We start from the raw sequence: 22,467 nt of genomic DNA on the forward strand, positions 1-22,467 counted from the left end.
ATCATCCCTGGAAATGCTGCGGATTGAACCTTGGGCCTCCTTCCCACAGTGCAGACAATATACAAATAAGCTGTAGCCCTTCACTGTTTGTATTATACATTTACAGCATAATCTACAGCAAAGGGAATCCATGTAAAGTCAGGATGCAAACAGTTTGTTAAAGTATTCACTTATGATTCTGAAAATATTTTAATTGGCTTCTAAACTTTTTTTTTTCTTTTGGCTAGAACAAAAACAGTACTTGGGAAAGGGGGTTGAAATAAACCAGCATCTCTGATTTGTTTCCCCCCTTGTGATTATAGGAAGGAGCAAAACAACAGTAATCAGTTTATGATGACGTTTACCATGACATGCTACCAAGGCCTATCAGACCCCTTTATCCTATGAGATGATACTTTTTCTCAGGCTAGATAACCTCAGTAAAAAAAAAAAAAATTCATTCCAGGAGGTCCTATATATGTTTGTTTATATGTCAGTTGAGTGTTAAACTTGAGGAAGAAGTAAGCTCTACAGAAACTTTCACTGTATGTAGTAAACCTGACAATGCTGAAGTCCATACTATTCCCAGTTCCCATAACTGCATACAGCCACCTTGAGAAGGGTTTGAAGTTTATATGCCCAGGCACCTTTTTATGTGCTTTAGGCTACCTCATGTCATCCTTATCTTCCTTATCCCAGTAGGTAACTGTTCTTGAAGTTCTTTGAATATCAGACGCTAGCATCTCATTTGATATACAGTGGTACCTCGGGTTAAGAACTTAATTCGTTCTGGAGGTCTGTTCTTAACCTGAATCTGTTCTTAACCAGAAGCACCACTTTAGCTAATGGGGGCCTCCTGCTGCCGCTGCACTATTTCTGTTCTCATCCTGAAGCAAAGTTCTCAACCCGAGGTAATATTTCTGGGTTAGTGGAGTCTGTAACCTGAAGCATATGTAACCCGAGGTACTACTGTATACCATGTGCCTTACTCTCTATCCTTTCTGGAAGTGAGGATATATGTTAAAAACAAGCTTTCCAATCTGGATAAAAAGGTCTCTGATGTAGGTGTTGTATTGCTTTCAAATACATACAGTATTCAGAACCAGTTTGTTCTCAGTGTGGAGGCAGCGTTTAGCCTAGGTAAAGGGTAAAGGGACCCCTGACCATTAGGTCCAGTCGTGGCTGACTCTGGGACTGCAGCGCTCATCTTGCTTTATTGGCCAAGGGAGCCGGCGTACAGCTTCCGTGTCATGTGGCTAGCATGATTAAGTCGCTTCTGGTGAACCAGAGCAGCGCACAGAAACGCGATTTACCTTCCCGCCGGAGCGGTGCCTATTTATCTACTTGCACTTTGATGTGCTTTCGAACTGCTAGGTTGGCAGGAGCAGGGACCCAGCAATGGGAGCTCACCCTATTGCGGGGATTCGAACCGCCAACCTTCTGATCGGCAAGTCCTAGGCTCTGTGGTTTAACCCACAGCCTAATTAGTCTTAATTCTCAAAGCCCTTCAAGCTGGAAAAAGTCCTTTCTTCTGCCTGTCCTGAATCGTTTTAACATTCAGCTTCGGTGACTGGCCATGAGTCAGGGAGAAAACTCCCTTAGGAGGGAGAAAACGTTTTTTTCTGTATGGACTTTCTTCGCACTTTTAAGCATATTAACCCCCCTCCCTGCTGCCTCTCCCTCGCCTTTTCCCTGAACTAAAAAGTCCCCAATGGTGCAGCCTTCCATCCCGTTGTTGGCTCGGGTGGCCTTTCTCCGCTCTCCGACTGTACAATATCCTTTTTGAGGGGAGGCAGCAATGCCTGCGGTTTTATTCCCAAGCCCAATTTCCCACGACGACGACGACGACGACGACCCCCTCAAGGCCTCGCTCCTCCCGGCCAGCCGTTCATAGGTACAGGCCGAGCCCGCTCCGCCCTCTTTTCGCTTTTCCCTCTCGCTCGCTCCCCCATCATTGAAACACTTATATTTCGCTGCTTCGGCCGCTCTCCGCATTGCTGCAGACCAGCCTCGCCGCGCGGGAGGCGGAGCGTCCTGGTGCCCGAGAAGAAGCGGCGCGCTCTTCTGGGCGCGAGGGAAACCGGCGGGCCAGGATTTTGCTGCAGAGAGATTGCGGCGGAGCGTCGAGCGGCGGGCAGGAGGGTGAGCGGCGGGCCGGGCACTTGGCGCGCGAAGGGCCGGTTTCGAGGGATTGCCCTCCGTTTCCCCCCCTCAGGATCCGTCATTTAATCGCTTTAATCCCGCTTGGAAGCTGGGGAAGGGACACCCCCAGAGCAGGCGGGGCAACTCGCTGGGTCTCCGGAGAGGAGAGGGATAGGGGCGAAATGAGCCTAGACTAAGCAGGTTGCATTTAGGGGTTAATTTTGCGGGGAAGGGTAGGAGACCAGGGAGCAGAAAGCATCCTCTCCAACTAGGGTTGGGAGAGACCTCCCTTCCCCAAAGGCTGGGGAACTGCTGCCGGCCAGTGTAGGCAATACTGTGGTAGGTGGGGGGTCGGAGTTCGCAACGGGATGTGTGGTGCGTGTGGCGGGCGGGGGGCGTTGGGTGTGCATCGACTACATTGGGCTCCCGTGCTTTCTGCTGTGTCCGTTCAGAAGCGATTCCATTCAGTGGGTGCAGCTTTCCTAACCTTTGCCTCCCCACTGGCATGAGAAGGCGATCCTACCAAACAGCCCCGCCCCAAAGCGCCCTTCCTGTCGTCCGAGAACGTCCTAACTAGGGTCTGTCCTCTTGCTGCTTTCTGCGGGTCGCAAAGAGAATTATCTCAGGATCGCGGAAGGAGCACGTATCTAAGACTGCAGAGGCAATGCTGAGAGATAAAAGATGCTCTGCCTCCATCAAACCCCTGGTTCTGGTCCCCTTTCCCATGATCTAAGGTCACCTGATACATTGCTGCTCCCCAATAATTCTAGCTTTGGTAACGCGCCAAATTAGGATCTTGTGTGTCTTTAAATAACCCCTCTTCTCTGTTTAGTATGGTGGTGCTGCATAGTGATAGGCACTGCAGGGAGCTTGCCAAAGTTAATCAAGGCACTTCCTGGTTTTTTTCCTATTAACTCATTGCTTTTCCTAGTGTGAAAGAGGGGGTCGTTTTCTCTGAGAACATAAAATATCACTGAAACATAAAGTAATGGAATCTCCTAGAGCCATTGCTCTTAGTGAGCCAAACTGTGTGTATGTTTTAGCATGTTAGAAGGCAGAATTCCCACCCCAAAATTTTGGTGTTCCAAGTAGGAGTTGGCAGCAGTCTGTAAAATTAGTTCAAAATAACAACAACAACAAGCCTGCAGCTGTATCCACCCACATGGCATGTTTGGAGCTGAAGACTTTGGCTGAGAGGGTATGTGTGATATGTTACGGCTCTGCAATGTAGTCCACTTTATTTTAGAAAACATAGTACAAATTTTATACTATTCAAAATTCAATACTGTAGTCACAGAAACGTAGTAATCTAGAGGTGGAAGGGACCCCAAGAGTCATCTAGTCAACCCCCCTTACAGGGCAGGAATCCTATCTAAATCAGTCATATGTTGAAGATAGATTAATACTGGCATCTGAAAAGATTTGTATAAAGTGCCTAATGAATATCTACCCTCAGGTTTGCAGCAGCTAGTAACATCTGGATCTCCAAAGCATCCAACGTCTTCAGTACTGATAGAAATTCATTCAGAATATTTTTGTAGCTGTCCTTTCTTTCCATCAGGTTGTTAAAAAAATTATGTTTGGACAGCTCACCTTTCAAAACAAATGAGAGCATTGGCAAACCAAAATACAGAAGGCATTTTTAAAAATGAAGTCTAGGACTACTTTATTGCATACGCTTCTAAAAAGGGAATGTAATTGTCAGCCACCACCAACATATGGAATGCTGTGGAAGGATACATTGCAAGGAACTCAAGGTGAAGCAGAAGGGCTGGACACTTGACTTGACACCATGTTCACATCACTGCTTGGATTACAGGGCAATTGATAACACTGCATATTGTACTTACACTCTTATTTGATTTGGCTTGCTTACTTGTTCAGTTAAATAATTAACAATAAAAATGGAACAGCAACAAAGAACAACAAATCACAAGTCTGTACACTTGGCCATCTTCACAGTGGAAAATGGACCAAAAACCTCTTAGAGAGCATACTCAAAGTGCCTGCCATTTCAGTACCACCAATCCCTCAATGTATTATTCTGAAACTGCAAGGGTATAAGTGCTCTAGAGGTCAGAACCCAAACCAATGGATCCAAATGACAAGAAAGGAGATTCTGGCTAAACATCAGGAAGAACTTTCCGACATTACAAGCTGTCAGCAGTGCAACAGACTCCTTCAGAAGGTGGTAAACTCTCCTTCAGAAGGCACTGAAAGATGGATGGCCATCTTTCAGTGACTCCTGCATTGCAAGGGTTAGACTAGATGACCCTTAGGGTCCCTTCCAACTCTACAATTCCACAATTCTATGATTCTAAGTATGTATTGTGAAAGACAAACCTGGAAAAGGGATCTTGATTGCAGACCTCCATTATCCAACTTAATCGAAAGACAGGACGCTTAAGAGGAGGTCTACCAAGAGAACAAGTGCACATCTGTGACAACCACCCACATTTTGAAGAGTTAAATGCTTGTAAACTAGATCTGAAACAGATACCTGGGTGGCTATTTGATGGAGAAGCTGTAAACCTCTCAGGAAGACATGATGGATACAAGCTTTTCTCGTTGAAACCATCCCTACTCTCTCCTATATCCACTGCAGGGGCGTCCACTGCATGTAATGGCAGTGTGAACTGTATAATCTTCAAAATACACTTTAAAAGCAATACATATAGCGTCTGTGTTATACGTTTTCAGCAGAAATGTGGATTGTATGAACAAACAGAATATGTTTGGGAGCTGAAGTTTGGAACAGTCCAGCTTGCTGGTTTCTCTGGCTGTTGTCTTAAAATTATTGCCACTATTACCATTGACCTTGAAGTATTAAACTGCCAGCCAATCATTTTCCTCCTCTCTGTCTCTTTCTGCAGTTCTCCTTTCCTATTTCTCTTTTCAAGCTGACTCAATATTTTTGGTTGCTGAGCATACTCAGTTCTTCTTGGGCTGGGCTGGGCTGGACTTGGGTTGTTTCCCCCCTGTTAGGTTTTCTTTTTAAAATATTTTTGTACGTGTTTCTCCAAACCTCCTACAGGGTCCCCAGAGCATGCTGCTACCTGCTTCTTTTCCAGTGCCACCTAAAAGCAAATAAATAAATAAATAAATAAATAGTAAAATCTTTTTAAAACGTGTAACATAATTTAATTTGAAAACAGCACCATTATCAAACTAGAGTTCCTGGGAAGCTATGGAAGCTATGACTGTTAAAACTGATGTAATAGTGGAAGGGAGGGGTGTATTAGTGTAAAAAAAAATGTAAGAAGGTAACTTTGTTCATTTGCCTCCTTGTTCAAGGCTCAGTTGATTTTCTCTCTCCTAGAGGCTAATAACAGCTTTGGTTGGGAGGCTTTGACTGGAGCAAACAAATTATGGGCATGGCCCCAGTCTCATGTGTGTTTCTCTTTTTAGACTTCAGGGGAGCCATGGACAAAATGAACAGCATTCTGCTTACAATATTCATTATTGTAACTGTGTCCTGCAGTTCTGGTAGGTATCCGCCTTGAAGCTCCTTGAAGGGAGTAGCTCAGTGATGGAAATTTGATGGAAACCTATAGAAAGTTTTCAGCTTCTATTGTATCTGTTCAAGTGCTGTACAGAGTACAGCAACTGATGTGAACATAGCAGTTGTCATACAGTTAACCAGAAGGGATTTTAAAGCCTGAGAAGAGAAGATGGGGAATGGTCCTGAACAACACACAACCTAGCAAGCATTCCGTGCAGTCCTTTGGTGGAGGTGTCCACCAAATGCTGCAATTGTTTTATTGGTAAACTTTGAATTATTATTTTGTATTTAATGCACAGCCTAGGAAACACAGCAGGTTAATCAGCAAAAACATAATAAATAGTGATGTGGTAGTGACCTATCAGGTGCTTAACACATATGCTTGGGTTTACATATCCCATGTGCAGGCACCAAAAATGGGAAATTTGCATACTTCCATCATACATGGCAGGTGAGTTTCTTTGATGTAGTCAGTCAGGAACCAGCATGGCAGGGACAGGGAACCCATAGCTCTCCAGCTGCTTTTGGACTCCAACTCCCATCTTCGCTGACCATTGGGCTATGCTGCCTAGGGCTGATAGGAGCTGGAGTCGAACAGCATCTGGAGGCTATGGGTTCTCTGTCCCTGGAAGAAGGTTTGCACAGCAATTAGTGGAAACAGGTAGAGTTGGATGGCAGTTGAGGCAAAATGTTCCACCATATCTGCCTGGATATTCTACATAATGAACAGTTTGTTTTTAGATGTCAACTTACAGTTGTCTAATTCATAATGCAGATGCACTTAAGCCTATTGATTTCTTAAGACTGAACTCTCAACAGGAGCCAAAAGCTGCCCAGTTCAATCCTTTGTCCAGTAGGGGGCTCTTCCTCTCTATTTGTCTCATTACCTACTACTGTGTCAAAGTGATCAAACTTGGACAGGAGAGTAGATTTTCGTGAGTTCTTTGGTTATTAGTTGAATCCTAGATCAATTTTAAAAAACCAAAAACCCTGCCTTTAAATATGCCCTATATAAGGTCCGTAAAAACAAAAAGCATTTTACACTTTATTATTGAAGACGGTAAAGCAACAACAAAAGCAAAAAAGAAACTTTTGGCGTAGCGATCAAAGCAGTGATGTGTCGTGAGTTTTCCTTTTACCAAAAATTGAATTGGGTTCTGAAGCGACTGCTACTCAGGTGAGCTAGAGGTCCCCAAATCTTACTCTGGCCACAAACAATTTGGGAAAGCTGCCATCCTCTCTCTTCTCCTACTCCAATATCCATTATAATGTGAGTAATCATATTGGCCTAATGTTTGTTTACTGTAGCAGTATATGTAAAATACTTTAGATTATAGTGCTATATAGATATTTCATAGTTTAACAAAATCTCCCTTTGTATCTCAGGCTATGCACTCCGATGTTACACTTGTGAACAAAGCCCCTTCCTGTGTAGGACAAACCTTACCTGTAGCTACGAAGAAGATGCTTGCTTGCAAATTAGGTTTGGTATGTATAATATGCAGCAGTATATCAGTCTCACTCTTGGTTTGAGTGTCTCTTGCAGCACAATCTTATACTACTAATAAGCCCTTTCTGAACACTTTCCAACTCTACGATCTGCTTTTTGAGATGAGGCAATCTGTACTGTACACAGTATGCAAAGTGCAGCCACCCCATAGATTTGCATAGTGGTATTATATGAGAAGTCCTTTTCTCACAAAGCCCGTTTCATACAATCATCCTCTGGGGCCCAGTTTGCTGCATCCCTTATCAGCCCTTCTCAACCTGTGGGTCCCCAGATGTTGTTGAACTACAACTCCCATCACCTCCTCACTAGCAAGGCCAGAGCATGGGGATGGTGGGAGTTGTAGTCCAACAACATCTGGGGACCCACAGGTTGAGAACCGCTGTGGGCTTAGCTTAAGGCAGGCTTCCTCAACTTCGGCCCTCCAGATGTTTTGAGACTATAATTCCCAGCATCTCTGACCATTGGTCCTGCTAGCTAGGGATCATGGGAGTTGTAGGCCAAAAACATCTGGAGGGCCGAGGTTGAGGAAGCCTGGCTTAAGGTTTTATATATCTGCTTCTTTATTTTGCATAATTTAATTCCAATGTTTAGGGTTTCTTTCTTTTTTTAAATAAGTGGTTTGTTTTTGAGACTGAGTAGAAGCTAGGAGTAGCATGAGAATCTGATGTAGATGATTTATCTGCTTGACATGGGATGAGGGCAAAAGCTATGTTGTGCACTAAAGCAGCCCCTTCTGTGAACAGGAGTCCTTCCGTTCACAAAAGAGCAACTCAAGATCCACTCCAATATTCAATGGGATTATACCGTACATCTATGCAAGATGGGGCAGCTACTGCAAAGTACTGAAACATTTGGTTTTTTTTTTTTAAAGCTTCCATATTTACCATATAAACCATATTATAAGTTATGGTATCCTTATAAAGTTATTAAATCAGCAGCTTTTGTTAAGCATTGTTTTTTTAAAAAAAAATTCAACAGAAAGCAAACGTATTTTAAGCTGTCAAGTTTTCAATTGCTTATTTTGGGGTGTCATTTTTCTTTTTTCTTTTTTTACAGTGCATTTGAGAACCTATAGCTGCTGGAAAATGTCACAGTGTACCACAGAACAAGTTGCCAATTACTTTAACGCTGACAGTTTTAGATTCCTTTGTTGCCAAAGAGATCTCTGCAACAAAAGTTTAAACACCATGGTCAGTACAGTTCCTCTAGCCATTTCTGCAATGACTGTAATTTGGATGATGTTCCTGTGATATGGAGCTTTTAAAAATGTGTTGTCTATACACATCACACTTTCCCATCCTTTTTTTTTAGTTGATATGTCTGCAGCATTTGGAGAAGGGGTGCATTGTCTTAAACCAGAAAAGTATTCAGATACACAAAAGAGGAGGAGCTGCCAGGACAGGTTAAAATCCCCTTTTCAGATAACCTGGAAAACAGGAAAACACTCCCAAATGAGAGAAACCCATTCTGTAATAAAATGTTCTCAGCCAGTGTATTCAAATATCCTTTAGCAACTGAGCCACTCCATGATTCTTAGGGCTGGTCAACAGCCGGGGGGTGGTGGTGGGGGGAGGCTGCTTTAACTTGCTCCAGGTGGCAGTTCTTATGTAGAAACAAACACATTCTTTCTTAGCTCTCTGGAATCTTTCATATCCAACACTTGCAGAGATGAAAGGAGAACTGTATGCAAAGAGCCATCTACTTAATGGACCTAATATGTAAATCATCCCTATTTGTACGGCACATTACATTTCTAGGTGCTTGATGGCAGAGCAGAGGAATTCCCAATAAAATCAAAATTAAGTCGGCAAGAAAAAAATGACACCAAGACATGACGCTTACTGGGCTTAGACTAGCATCCAAACCCTCTTGGCACCAGGCCTGGGAAGGTTCAGACTGGGCAGCAGTGTCTCTCTGCCTAGCCCTGCCAGTGATTCCAGAGTCCCTCTGCTGGTGCAGAGCTTTTCATTCTGCCTGCTGAATGGGTGGGCAGAAGTACTACTGGTGGGATCCTCACCAGTGGTAGGCCACAGTAAATCCCAAAATTGGGATTCTGGGAGGAGCGGAGCCAGCTGGGATCCCATGCAAGTCCTGCTGCTGTCATTTGACGGCATTGGGCCCAACCTGGGTCTGCTTGCTGCTCCTGTCTGGTACGCAGCAATTTGCCTCTCCCCCCCCCCCTTCCACTTTGACTGACATAAGTGACAGGGCAATGGATGCCACGGTGGCTCTGACAGTCCGTCTCAGTCCATTGCTGCCCTCTCAGCCTCTTTATCTTGCCTTCAGGACTCTCCCTATCCTTACTCCATGCCTTCCTCGAAGCTGGAATGGGTCCTTGACCTGTGATAATGCCTCCTGCTTCCTTCGATGGAAATGATGCACATAGAAGCCTGCCCTATACAGAAAAGGGTTGTGTCTACTGATCACTTTGGTCTCTAGCCCTGCTCACCATTGACATGCTGTCCCTGGAAGGAGAAAATTCAGCCCTTGGTCCATGGGCATAGCCGGATTTTTGTTAGGAGGAGCAGGTCTTTTGTTGGAAGGGGCAGAACCTCAGTTAGCTATGTATATTTATTGATTTAGGGGGGCAGCTGCCCCCTCTTGGCTGAAAAGAACATACCCTGACCCTTTCTTAGACTGTAAGTCAACTAGATTCACAGGCAGCTTGTGTTGATGACAATGTTGTTGGTACTGTAGTTTGATTTGGTCAAAGTCTTATATAAACATCTGGAGTGGTGGTGAGTAATCTGCCACTGCTCAGCTTTAAAATGCTAAAACACTGTAGCAAAATGCTTGTATCCTTGTTTCATTTGCAGAAGTCTTGCTGATAAACGTGTAGTAGCCTATATCTGCTGTTTGAACACTTACTTCCGGATCCTCATAGCACACTTACATGCAATTCCCTCATATAGCAATGAAGCTTACCTTCAGGAAGTGCATTTAAAATTGCAGCCTAATGACATTTCAACTTTGAGTTTAGTGTGAAGACTTTGTCCAATGAGGGGAGGCTCTTTATACTGCAATCAGATGTGAAACGCATTAGCCTACTATTAGTTGGTATATATGATGGCCTATAGTTATTACTCTTTCTATAGTCATTCAAGAAACAATGCACTTCTTGCCATGTTTTTTAAACTGCCAATATACTACCAGCATTGCAATAAATGCATTTACTGTGAATAATGCTTATATACTATGTATATAGCAAGGGTGGTGAATCTGTGGCCCTCTGGATGTTGTTGAATTCCGATTCCCATTAGTCCTGACCACTGGCCATGCTTGTTGGGACTGATGGTGTAACAACTTCAGGGCAGTCACAGGTTCTTGATCCCTGCTATAAAGAGCACACTGGCTTTGTTTACAATTACACCCATTGAATAGACAGTAGCTACTTTTTAGAATTCTTCTTTCTTCTGCAATAGTCTTCCATGCATTGGTCTTCCATGTTATTATTGTGTGTGTGTGTGTATCCTTTCAGGTGGTAATGGGCTAGTTGTGGGGGCAAAAAGCTCTCCCTCCCCACCCCAAAAAACCTTTAGTTGCTGTTAACCTTCACTCCAGGATAGCACACATCTAATTTTCAGCCGTTGTACGCAGATAGTGCCACATTTTCCATTTATACACTATACATGTTTCATCAACATGGATTTGTTAAACAAACTGTTCAATCACTTGGAACATGACTGGTGATGGTTCTTTTTTAAAACAACAACTATAAAACAGTAAATAAAACACACCTCTGTGTAATGTGTGGTTGTTTGGAAATTAGGAACATAAGAAGCTGCCTTCTATGCAGCCTTAGCAATGGTCTATATAGCTCAGTACCAACTTCCCCCAACCTGAGGCCATCCAAATGTTTTAGATTACAACTCTTGTGAGTCCCATACAGCTCAGGCAAAATTCAGAAATGATGGGTGATCAAAAACATCTGGATGGACCGGGTTGGGAAAGGCTGGTTTATACTAACTGGCAAGGGAATTTCAGACAGGGCCTCTTTCTAGCCCTTCCTGGAGATTCCAGGGGTGACATCTTCTGTGTGCAAAACATATGTTCTACCAATGCTATATTCATACCAAAGCCGTGTCCCCTTTCCAAGTTGTGTTGCATTGAAGCAATAGCCAAGATCAGGGGTAGACAATGTGATGTCCTTTGCTTGATAAGGACCCCAGCTCCCATCATCCCTGACCAATGCTGGCTGGGAATTGCCATCCAAAACATCTGGCTGGCACCACATTGGCTACCCTTCTCCAAGACTCTTGGATAGCGAAATCACTTTTTAAGAAGCATAATGTATATGAATGGAAAGGTCACATTTCTGCAATCCTACATTTCTGTATTGCATACAGCTTGACACAAACATGATTATGTGCATAATATATACATTTTGTGAATAATTTTGCATCTAATCAGTCTGACTTTTTAAAAGAAAAAAGTTTAAACATCTGGTGATCATCAAGTTGGCAAAGGCTGCTGCCAGGCAATATGGAAGAGGTGTGTGTGTGTGTGTGTGTTTTCTGGGTCAACCCCAGGCTGACCCAGGCTGAAGGAGCTGAGGGGTCAGGGGAAATCCACAGGATGAGAAAAATAAAAATCCCTTTAGGATGGCTAGGTGCAAAAGATGACAGGGGCTCCTAAACTTTTAACAGTATCTGAGGGAATTTCAGCAGATGTCGTTTGCCTGATAAGCTACACCTGCTGAAATTCCTGCTCCTGCACAGGTAATTAAAGGTACAGGAATGTGTGACTTGCATGTAGCCACCCAACTTGAGACTGAGGGCTCACTACAGCCCTATTTTAAGCCCCACTTTGAACCTGACTCAGTTGCTGCTGGCAGAACACTCCTATATACATATATATACATCTGCTCAGAGTTAAGTCTCATTAAATTCAGCAGAGCTTATGCCCAAGAAAGTGTGCCTAGGATTGTAGCCTAAGCACCACAGCATCTGAGTTATATAAATTGGCATAGTTGCAACGAGTTCCCTAGCCATCAGTTTTATTTCCCCATGTTCTCCAACTTGTGCCTAACAAGCCCTGAAATGACCCTATCAGTATCCCCAAGGATTGCCCTTTTATGAATTAATGTGAATGAAATAATCTAGTATAGATAAACAAGCAGGCCTGCTTCCTGTGAGTAAAAGGGGTTGAATAAATTTTTATAAAGCCATTTTCCCAGTAAAAGAGAGAGAGAGAGAGAAAGCGCATCACACCAGCCAGAATAAGGAAGGACAAAGATACTGTGTGCTTTGAAAAAGATACAGATATGGATGTGGTGAAAATTGGCTGCAAGCCTGGAAATCAGTTATTGCTAACTGGTGAGAAGAAAAAAAGAAATAGAAGATTAGCAGAGCCCCAGGTCAGAAAAAGAACAGACACAACAGGATTCTGTCATGGCTGCACAAGAAGCACGGGTAGATAGCTACCTGTGCAAGTATGAAGTGTAACTGGTAGTGTAAAAACCTGCTAAAGTTAATAACCTGTTAAAGTTAATAAAAAGGTAAAAGAAAATCAAACTGTCTAGATTCCTGCTCTTGCACAGTGGTTTTGATCACCCACAGGGCACTTTTAAGAAAATAAAAGTAGGAACACCCCCTCAGCCTCTCATGGAGAACACAGGACAATGGTATAGTGCCAAAAGAAATTAGCAGTGCTGCAGGCCAAAGGGGTAAGCAAGAGAGCCAGGGACTGAAGATATGCACCCGCCCAGGTTTGATGTTTAACAGAGCAAACCTATACATGTCTTCTCAGAACCAAGTTTCACCAAGTGCAACAGGATTTACGCCCAGGTAAGTGAAATAACTCCCTCTGACAGTAAGTAACCTCAGGTGATGAGGACCAGCTGAAATGGACCCCAAACTGAGCCAGGAACAATGGTATTTAATGAATGCCTACTGAATGTCAGTGTCATATTAGACACAATATTATCCCAGCAATAAACTCCACAACATAGCTGCCAACTTTTTCCTTTTTAAGGGAAATTCCCTTATTCTGAATAGGATTCCTCACAAGAAAAGGGAAAAGTTGACAGCTATGCTCCACAACTCAGCCCCTGTAAAATGCACACATTATTAATATAAACAATTCATCAGAACATTTAAATAATATGCCATTAATATGTACAATAAAACATGCGGTCTGCATATTTTAAAATGTCCAAAGGTTCTCCCTCCATTTCATAATCTCCTATAACAGCACATTTATTGTGCAGATCAAGCCCAGCCCACTGAACCTTCCCAAGAATTTTCCAGGCTATTTATTCCATCCCGCAAAATGTTGGAAGGTGTGTCTTCCTTTATGGCCACGTGGCCAGCCTTGAACTTCTCACACACGCCATCTAAAAGGGGCCGCCGCTACAATTCAGGGCTGCTCAGAACAGACTTTGTGGAGTAGCAATGCGCACATTTTAGTTTTTCCAACCTGGCACCGGTTTAAATAACGACCGAGACACCTCTGGCTGGTGACTTTTTCCTCTGATAGCCTTTTTCTCCTTTGGATATTTGGTTTTCAGTAGGCGGGTTCCCAGCTGTGCTTCAACATAAAATACAGACGCAGAGCGTCCTTCAGCAGACTCAGATACGGATCTTAAAACTGAAACCCTACTCGGCGGAGGGAGGAAGCGGCGGGGAATCTGCTGGATTCCCGTTTTCTATTTCCAGGCGCTGCAGCTGAGCAATAATTAGCAGGTGATATTTGATCGAGGATCTATCAGAGTTCCGTCCTGAGCGTAGCCAGGAATTATGTTTGCGGGGGGGGGGGCGGGGCAGGACACCCACCTGGCACCATCCTCTGACAGATTCCGAATATTCAGTAACAATTGTTTTGAATTACTTTCATTTGACCCTAAGTGCTCAGAAAAAAATCTCTCAAATTCTTTCTACGGTTTCTACATTTAGTTAAATATTTTTATTGATTGACTTGATTTAGGAGGGGGGCAGTTGCTCCCCCCCCCGCTATGCCCATCAGTAGCGTTTATTTACCTCTCTCTCAGCAGTGACAGAGAGGGGCTGTGTACCATGCATTTAAAGCTCATAAAGTCCCCCAGGTATCCTGGGAACTATAATTTACCTCTCGCCGAGCTACAATTTCCAGCACTTGTAACAAACTTCAGTCCCCCGCCCCATTTTTTAATGGGAGTCCTAAACTGCAAATTCCTATCAAAGACAGTTTTGGATTTACTGGCGACGGAGCCGTTCCCTCTAGTTAACCCATGACGTCATCTTGCCCGCTAGCCCTTAAGCCAATCAGGAGTCCCGCCCTCGGCCAATGAGGCTAAACCGAGGCTGGCTTTTGCTATATAAAAAAACAATTTCCCAGGGCCGAGCGGAGCAGCTGAGAGGCGTGTGTAGGTAGAAGCACGGAGCAGCCGAGGAGGGGTGAGTGCAAGGGGCCTTTTTCTTCTGCTAGGGTCTTCTTGAGCATCAGCGACACCCCCGCGGCTTCTCCTCCAGTCTTCCCAGTGCCTACACTTTATCGCTTTGCGCGTTGCAAGATGCAAGCGGCGCGAATGGGGCGGATCCGGGAGGTGGGCGGGTCGTCATGGGGAAAGCGCGTGGAAGGCATTCGGGACCGAAATAGTCGCTCGCTTAGCAGGCCGGTCTGGCGGAGAAGCCGAGGCAGGCGAAGGGAAATGCGCACCTACTGCTGCTGGGGGAGAGGTTTCCGTCATGCTGGAGATCATTATCGTTATTTATATAATAAATGCACAGGCTTGCTGTATATAAGGCCCTTCTAAGCTCGTTGCTCATTCCGGCGCATGGGCAGGGCCATAGGCGTAGCCTCAAATATAATAAATCAATAAAAGTGCTTAACTGAGGCTCTGTCTTCCCCCAACAAAAGCTTGCTGCCCCCCCCAAAAAAAAATCTGGATACGCCCATGGTGGGGAACTGGATTCACTACATTTCTGTATGATCCGGATCGGTTGCACTGGGAGTTGGGGGGAAGTCTGTCTCGGTCTCTAGAGGCGGTGGCTTGTCTACTTAGCGATGGTCTGAGGTATTCCTCGCAGTAGGAACCTGTAATGTGCGCACCTCCTGCCATTTATTCTCATCAGGCGGAGAAATGTTATTGTAAAGAAAACGGTATGTAAAGGTATTGGCAAATGAAATAGAACAAGAGGAAGGTGCTGCAGACCCAACCTGGCGTGACCCAACCCTACTTGTTTGTGGAAAGTTTGCTGCCTGCTAAGGAATATGTATGGCTGTGGCCCATGGCTGATTTTTCAGCTGGGCCTCTAGAGCAGAGCTTTCCAGACTTTCCATGTTGGTGACATGCATCATTTCGCAAAACAGTAATTAAGTTAGCATACCAGAGGTTAAACCTTTTCCAGCCGTGGGAGGAGCGCCCTGAGCATTCGCACAACACACCTACACACTGCAGCCGACGCACTAACATGTTGGAGCACCTCTTCCGTTGGAGAGGAATTCCTGTTTTGTTATTACTTCAAAGTGAATTGTTGTGTGGGGAAATGGCAACCAAAAACAGCAATGAGCTGCATTGCTGAGTTCAATTCTGGTCCAGTCTGCAGGCACCGTGAAAGCAAAACTGGAGGAAGAAAACTTTGGCCAAGAAGCTTTGACTGATTACTGAGGTGTCAAGCAGGCAGAAATGTTTTGTTAGAAGCAGAAATACTGACAAGACCGCAGTCCAGATAAGAGGGTACACCAGTTTAAAGAAGAAAAGAGTTTTGTTACTCTATGCAGCTAGTAGTGCTGGGTGATAAGGTTTGATACCACATCAAGCCCATAAATAACAGAAACCGTTTTTGCAGTTTTCTCGTCTTGTCACTGCTACAGAATGAATTTTAGTTGAGTGTAAAAGAGAGAATTAAAGCAACAAGTCATCAAACCGGAAACAGTTTTTGAGATGTTGGGGAACAGAGTAGTCTTATTTTTATCTTCTGGATTCAATCTTATTTCATTGTTTCCACACAAAGTTTTTCCTGATGTCTTTTGTGCTGTGGTATGTTTTGTCTGCAGAAGAAAAGCATCGCTTTCAGATTCCATTCTTGTTACTAGTAAAGAAACATTTTTATTTGATTTTTACCTGGGCTAATCCTCAGTTTTGAATTTCCTGGATCCTATATATTGGCTGTGAATCCAAGAACTAAGGAGCTTGTTTCCATTCCTGGGATTCCATTGGTAGATACGTTCTTCTCAAGCCAGAAGGCCAAGTAGTCAGGACAACTAGGCTTATGCAATAAGCTTTTACTAGTGGTGTTTAGGTGGGGTGTTTAACAGGTGGTCCAATATATTATTTAGCAATGGTTAAATAAGTTGTACTTGATTACAGTACAGAAGATTATAATTTTGTACATAACAGCCACTTTGTATTTTCCTTACCTGAAGATTCATTCATATATGATGTGCTATTAGATTTCTCTTTGGTCAGAGGAGGTTGGTCTATGAGGGCAAATGGGGCACTACCCCAACTTCAGTCAATGCCCACCTGCCTCCTTATTTAGAACCAGCCCAGAGGGTGGCACTGGCTATCCATTTCCACCTCCTCAGTGTTGGCGTTGTAACCTGATGAGGGTGGGGCAAGCCAAGACTTAGTTGTCTCCACCTGTCTCTGACTCTGGCTCGAACTACAATTGGTCTTCTTACATTCTGCCCCTATGGTAACATAGGATAGTGCATATAGAAAACGGGTGACATGCCAGTCCTCTTTTTTTTTTTTTGCACCGCACATTTTCAGTGTTACCAGATTTGCGCAAGACTGCTGTTTTGGCCTTGTCATTAGTGCTGTTACTTTTTTCTTGCTCCAGAACAGCTTGATTAAACTACAATTTGCCAAAAGAAATAGAATTGTGGCTGCAAATAAAGTTATTGGCACCAAAGAGGGATTGGAGTGGTTGTGCATCACTGGGTAAAGGTGTCTCATTAAGGGGTGGCAATGAGAGTTTGGTGTAGAAATTGGGAGGATTTGCCCACAATTTAAGAGATGCAAGCAAATTTCACTCTTGTGTAAGATCTCGGTTAAGCAAACAGAAATGGGTGTTGCGCCCCACAAAAAAGCACATGCCTCCATTTTGCTCACTGTGAGGCATGTTAACAAAGGATGGTGACATTTGCTTTTGTGGTATTGTGCAGGTTGGTTGCTGTAGTGGAAGTCTACACAAGGTTTTCCACTAACACAACTGGGCTTGCCTCTCTTCCCCCCACAAAATGCTCTGAAATTGGCTCTGGTGGGGGTTTGGAGGATTCCAGAACAGCTCAAGGATGGGAGGAGATAGGGGATTGTTCCATCTGGCAAGTTGAAAAGATTCTGCTGACAACAGTTGCCGTAGTGCTACATTGAATTGTTGCTTCAGAACATCCAGCAGCAACCAAACTGTGTTTTTGCTTTATAGGCTAAGGCTGGGAAAATAGTAACTGGAAGATGAAGACTCTTGTTACCACCGTTTTGATCGCCACATTTGTTCTGACTTTGTTCAGCCACTTTGGTAAGTATGCAAGTGCGCTATTAAAAATAGTGTGAACTTAGAGCAAGGCACTGAGCAGAGGAGGTGGGCTTCACAAAAAGGGGTTCAGGGGCTGGGAGAGAAATGTGGACTTGAACAGTTGTTGCTGGCATTTCCCCTAAAGAGTAATAGATATGGGGGGGGGGGTTCTGGTGAGCTATGATTCTAGTAGGCCAAGGAGGACTTGCTTAATTTTGACTCCTGGAGGCAAACCTACTGGGATGTGGTAGGTTCTTCCTTTGTAGGTAGGTAGTTCTTCAGAGATGCCAGCCACTGCTTATAGCTCATAGCTTAATCTATACTTGTGATATTATACTTGCGGTATTGCTGTCGAAACTGGTTTGTGCTGACTCCAGCTGTATTGTAGTCAGATCTTCTAGAATTGAATCAGGAACTCTAGAACAGACTTCTTCATATGGCTCTTTTGCATACATACTAGATTATACTTGGTTCCCTCGATGAGAAAAGCCTTGCATTAATGCCACAAACTATTTTTATTTATATGGTTCAAATTTATAACTTCTTTTTTCCTTTCCATGGGAAAACTGTGATGACACACAATAAAATTACATAAAGTTGTTCAAAACAACATTAGAATACAATGATACAGGCAGGGATGTTCCTCCAGAGGTAGTTGGACTCCACATCTCATATATTTTGCCTATGCTGACTGGACTTATGGGTTTTGAAGTTCAGTAATCTCTGGAGAGGGATGCGGGTGGCACTGTGGGTTAAACCACAGAGCCTACGGCTTGCCGATCAGAAGGTCGGCAGTTCGAATCCCCCGGACGCCCATTGCTCTGTCCCACCTCCTGCCAACCTAGCAGTTCGAAAGCACGTCAAAGTGCAAGTAGATAAATAGGTACCGCTCCGACGGGAAGGTAAACGGTGTTTCCGTGCATTGCTCTGGTTCACCAGAAGTGGCTTAGTTATGCTGGCCACATGACCCGGAAGCTGTACGCCTGCTCCCTCAGCCAATAAAGTGAGATAGATGAGCGCTGCAACCCCCCCCCAGTCGGTCACAACTGGACCTATTGGTCAGGGGTCCCTTTACCTTTACCTTAATCTTGGAGGATTGTAGCTTCCCCTGTTGGAAGGACAACAGAGATCATTCGGAGTGCAACTTAAGGATTAATTCTATTGTTAGTGTTAAAGTGAACTAGGTGGTGGTGGGGAGTTTTACACAGCAACCAGGTAAGGTGGCATGATCTTTACTAAAGCAGTATGTGCTCTGATGAGCTGTGACATCCGATATGCCTTTGCAGTACGCTTAAACACTTTTAACTTATCTTTTAATTATTTCTACATCAATATTGTAGTTCAAGCTTGTTACCAGGAATCTAGTTTCATGATGGAAGCCTGCAATAAGATCATCTTCTATTCTCCTCCCCTCTTTCATTTAGGAGCTGCCTTAAAATGTTATCAGTGTCTGGATGGTATAGGTCCATGTAAAACGAACGTCACATGCTCGGGTGATACTGATTCTTGCATATTGGTAAACTTGGGTAAGTATGCTGCCTTATCTGATTCATGTGTAACTTGTGATTAAGTACAATTTTAAAAGAACTATTTTCTTTACTTCATTATGGTCAGCACTTGTATTTTATGCATTTTTTCCTCCCAACTCACTGAAGTGAGGCCTTTTCTTCAAATTATTTTAGGGATAGGTTGTTGAGGAGATTGCATTGGTTTAAATATGGCATCAGGCAAATTTAATTGTCCTGCTTCTGACTCTTCTCTCCCCATCCTCATTAACATTCCTCATTAACTGCTGGTTGTACACCTAGCATTGTACTTTTTGGGGTACATTTGATGATGTGGAAGTCTCTGGGCTGATTTAATTAGATGAAACATTAAGGGAAGGTGGTAGGGGTCCCTGAGCATTTTAAAGTTGGGCAATCTATGAGAATGGATGTAACCTAATACTTGTAAGAAAATTAGTTTATCTTTCTTGCATTGTACCACAAAAAGTAGAGCTCTCTCCCAGAGACACTGTTCTTGATATGGTGATAGATTTTTTTTGGAACATGAAAGTGAATTTAAAATGTTTTCATAATAAATGCATATTAAAAACAAATGTTGAGTGATAAATCATACAAACTACATCTTTTGTACTTAAAGAAGTAAAGTAGGTCTTGGATTCAATGTGAAATTATTGTACACATTTTCATTTCCCCTTAATTTTCTCCTTAATTGTCTCCTTTGCACCTGTGCAGAGAAGCAAGTGGGTGTTGGATGGTTACTTTGGCTTGATACTATTGCCTTTGTTACTGGAATAGGAAGCTAGCTTCAAATAGCTCCTGTAAAGTAAAATATCTCAAATAAGATTTGGGGGCAAACACATGGTTTATTTTTTTCTTTTTAGATGCTGTCTCTATATTTTTATGACAGTATTTTAAAAGCCACCTTGCGTGTTTTGAACAGATAGGCAATATTTTTTTTAATAACCGTAAGGAAGGTATGGAAGATTTAAATAGACATTCTTAAACTCTTCTCCCCCTCCCCCAATTTTCTCGCTCAGCAGGAAAGCAAACTACTTTCCATAAAATGTTGTCTTTGTGTTGTTGTTTTTTTAAGGTACTGGAAGAAATATCTCTACATGCTGGAAATACTCCAACTGTGAAATTGACTTTGTTGAGAAAGAATTCAAGACTGGAAAGTTCACTTTTCATTGCTGCCAAAAAGATTTGTGTAATGGCAGCCCAGTTACAGCAGGTAGTAAGATGGTCCTTGGCTTAACTTCTGTGCTGATCGCAATCCAGATGCTCTGCTTCTGATCTGGAGTAGGAAATACTTGGAACAAAAAGAAGTCATTTCATACCTATTGACAAATAGCCTTGTAAGAGAGAGCACCACACATTGAGAACAGAGACCGAATAAATCAGGGAAAATGGAAAGTAGAATAGCAAAACTTGTTTACTACATTGTAGTCACTGCATTGTGGGTTTTTCTTTGTGGTGCTTCATTCTACTTGTAAACTTGTATCACTTTTGTGCACTTAAACTTTTCATAGCAGAGTTTTTGAATCTAATGAAACTGCCAACTTATTTTTCATCTTTTCCTATCTGTAAGACTTTTATCTCAATAATAAAAGTGTCTACTTGACATTTGAACTGCATACCCTTTCATCATGGGCCTCTGTTTCCATACCACAACTTGCAACCAGTTGCACCCGTAGAAATCATATTTTTGCTGGCTACTGTCAAATACACTTACGGTTCCTATTCTTTCTTCCCAACATGGCTATAAGGAAGCATTTCTAGTGAGGCATATTTCACCTGGTGGGTAAGAGTTCAGAAGGCGTTATTTGGACAGTCCTAATCTCCACTTCATCCTAAGTTTCCTCATGCCAATGCTTGCAGTAACCTTGTAGTCCAGTGACCCTGAGCAGCATCTTGTGACATCCCATCACGGGTCCGAATGTATTATTGTACTCTAGGATTAATTGGAGCAGCATTTCAGACAATGTTTTATCTAGATCTGCAGCTCACAGATAATATAATAGACACTCACTGTCTAGTGCCAATTTTTCTGTGTGTTCTATTTAACTTGCCTGCCAACAATCCCTGGAATCTCAATTCTCCAGCACATGTTTAACTTACCCAACAAGCATGATGGGATATTTTATAATTCGCTATGCAAACAAGCAGCTTGGTTGGTGATGTTTTGTTGCTTTTATACTTGTTTATGTACAACCTTTCACATGTTTAAAATATTTCTAAAACCACAATGGCACCCTCACTCAATAAGTGGTGTGCTTGATAAGGATCGCTAAATTAGTTGAAATGTTTTCCAACTATGAGTTCAGAGGAATGATGGGGATGTCACTGGCCATTTATTAGTGTCACTGGATAACGTGAAGGTTACTTGAACATTGTCCAATAGTCCCCTGATCCCATCCATGCCAAAGCTGCTATAGGAAACTGGTTCACCAGAGCTGTCATGTTTAAAAGTAGGGACCCATCACAAATTTTGCACGAGTGGGTAGATGGAAATGAAGGTCATTTTCAAGGTGACGTGGATAACCTGTTGCTGCCTGAGATGAAATAGGTTACCTTTAGGAAACTGCTGCAGCTTGTTTATCAACCTATTTGGATAGGCTTTAAATCAAAACGAAGGCAAGGAGATGTGCTATAAAACATAGCAGAAATGGAACTCCCATGTTGAAGGCTAAGGTGTTGTAAAAGCACACAATACTTGGGGCAGAAACATGACTCTGGACTTCAGTATACTTAACAAGGTACCTAATAATTTTCAATATAAAATACTATGGTTTAAATTGAAGCCCCCAATTATACATGCAAAGTTATTCAACTCCTCCATGGTAGGTGGATCTATTGCAGCTGGCAATTGCTTCCTCCTGGAAAAACAACATAAGATTGTGGAACCCATCACAATGATATAGCACAGGAGTTGATGTAGCACAGGAGTTGCAGCCACCTGTCTCTGGAATATGAGGAGCCCCTTGCTTACAGATAAGTATACTTGCTTGCACAAATAGTTTTAGATCCATGCCCCCCTTTAAAATCTACCTAAAGCAACTCCTTACGGTTAATAGTACAATAATGCTCATATATAAACAAACTATTAACATCTTGGCTGGTAGCCAGATTCTACGCCCAGATTTGTAGGTACAGGTTCTAGAATAAAATAGTTTACTAGGGGAAAGCTGATGTCACCCTTGGGGCGACTCAGGGTCAATTTTTATGGTAGCCCAAATCTCAGTTGTATGCGTATCTGTATAGGTATATATCTCAATTTTAATTCAGGAGCTACTGCTGCAAACTGCTCCAATTGCATATTTTATCATTATGAATGCTGCCATTATTGTGTTATATGAGCTGGTCTGACCGTAATAAATTATGTTATCTATT

General features: G+C 43.0%; 2 protein-coding genes and 1 long non-coding RNA gene across 4 annotated transcripts in view; 2 read left to right on the forward strand and 1 right to left on the reverse strand.

Moving 5' to 3' along the window:
• LOC309359069 overlaps window positions 1-22,467 on the reverse strand; it is an 87,101-nt gene that overhangs the window by 23,434 nt on the left and 41,200 nt on the right. The window lies entirely within an intron of this gene.
• Window positions 1,911-10,869, forward strand: LOC309375507 (CD59 glycoprotein-like). Of its 2 annotated transcripts, XR_014170938.1 has the most exons (5): window positions 1,911-2,121; window positions 5,530-5,607; window positions 7,010-7,111; window positions 8,190-9,086; window positions 9,420-10,869. XR_014170938.1 is itself a non-coding variant. In XM_081921256.1 (4 exons), the coding sequence occupies exons 2-4, from the start codon at window positions 5,544-5,546 to the stop codon at window positions 8,381-8,383; spliced, it is 360 nt and encodes a 119-aa protein (XP_081777382.1). In that variant the 5' UTR covers window positions 1,911-2,121; window positions 5,530-5,543; the 3' UTR covers window positions 8,384-10,869. The 2 variants fall into 2 exon arrangements, 1 of the variants encoding a protein (XP_081777382.1); XM_081921256.1 differs by having other exon boundaries at window positions 8,190-10,869.
• LOC309377228 (CD59 glycoprotein-like) lies at window positions 14,356-20,711 on the forward strand. Its single transcript, XM_081924222.1, has 4 exons — window positions 14,356-14,506; window positions 17,483-17,575; window positions 18,997-19,098; window positions 20,171-20,711. The coding sequence occupies exons 2-4, from the start codon at window positions 17,512-17,514 to the stop codon at window positions 20,368-20,370; spliced, it is 366 nt and encodes a 121-aa protein (XP_081780348.1). The 5' UTR covers window positions 14,356-14,506; window positions 17,483-17,511; the 3' UTR covers window positions 20,371-20,711.

The sequence above is a fragment of the Podarcis melisellensis genome (assembly GCF_964234715.1).
Source record: "Podarcis melisellensis genome assembly, chromosome: 1".
In the NCBI taxonomy this organism is placed as follows: domain Eukaryota; kingdom Metazoa; phylum Chordata; class Lepidosauria; order Squamata; family Lacertidae; genus Podarcis; species Podarcis melisellensis.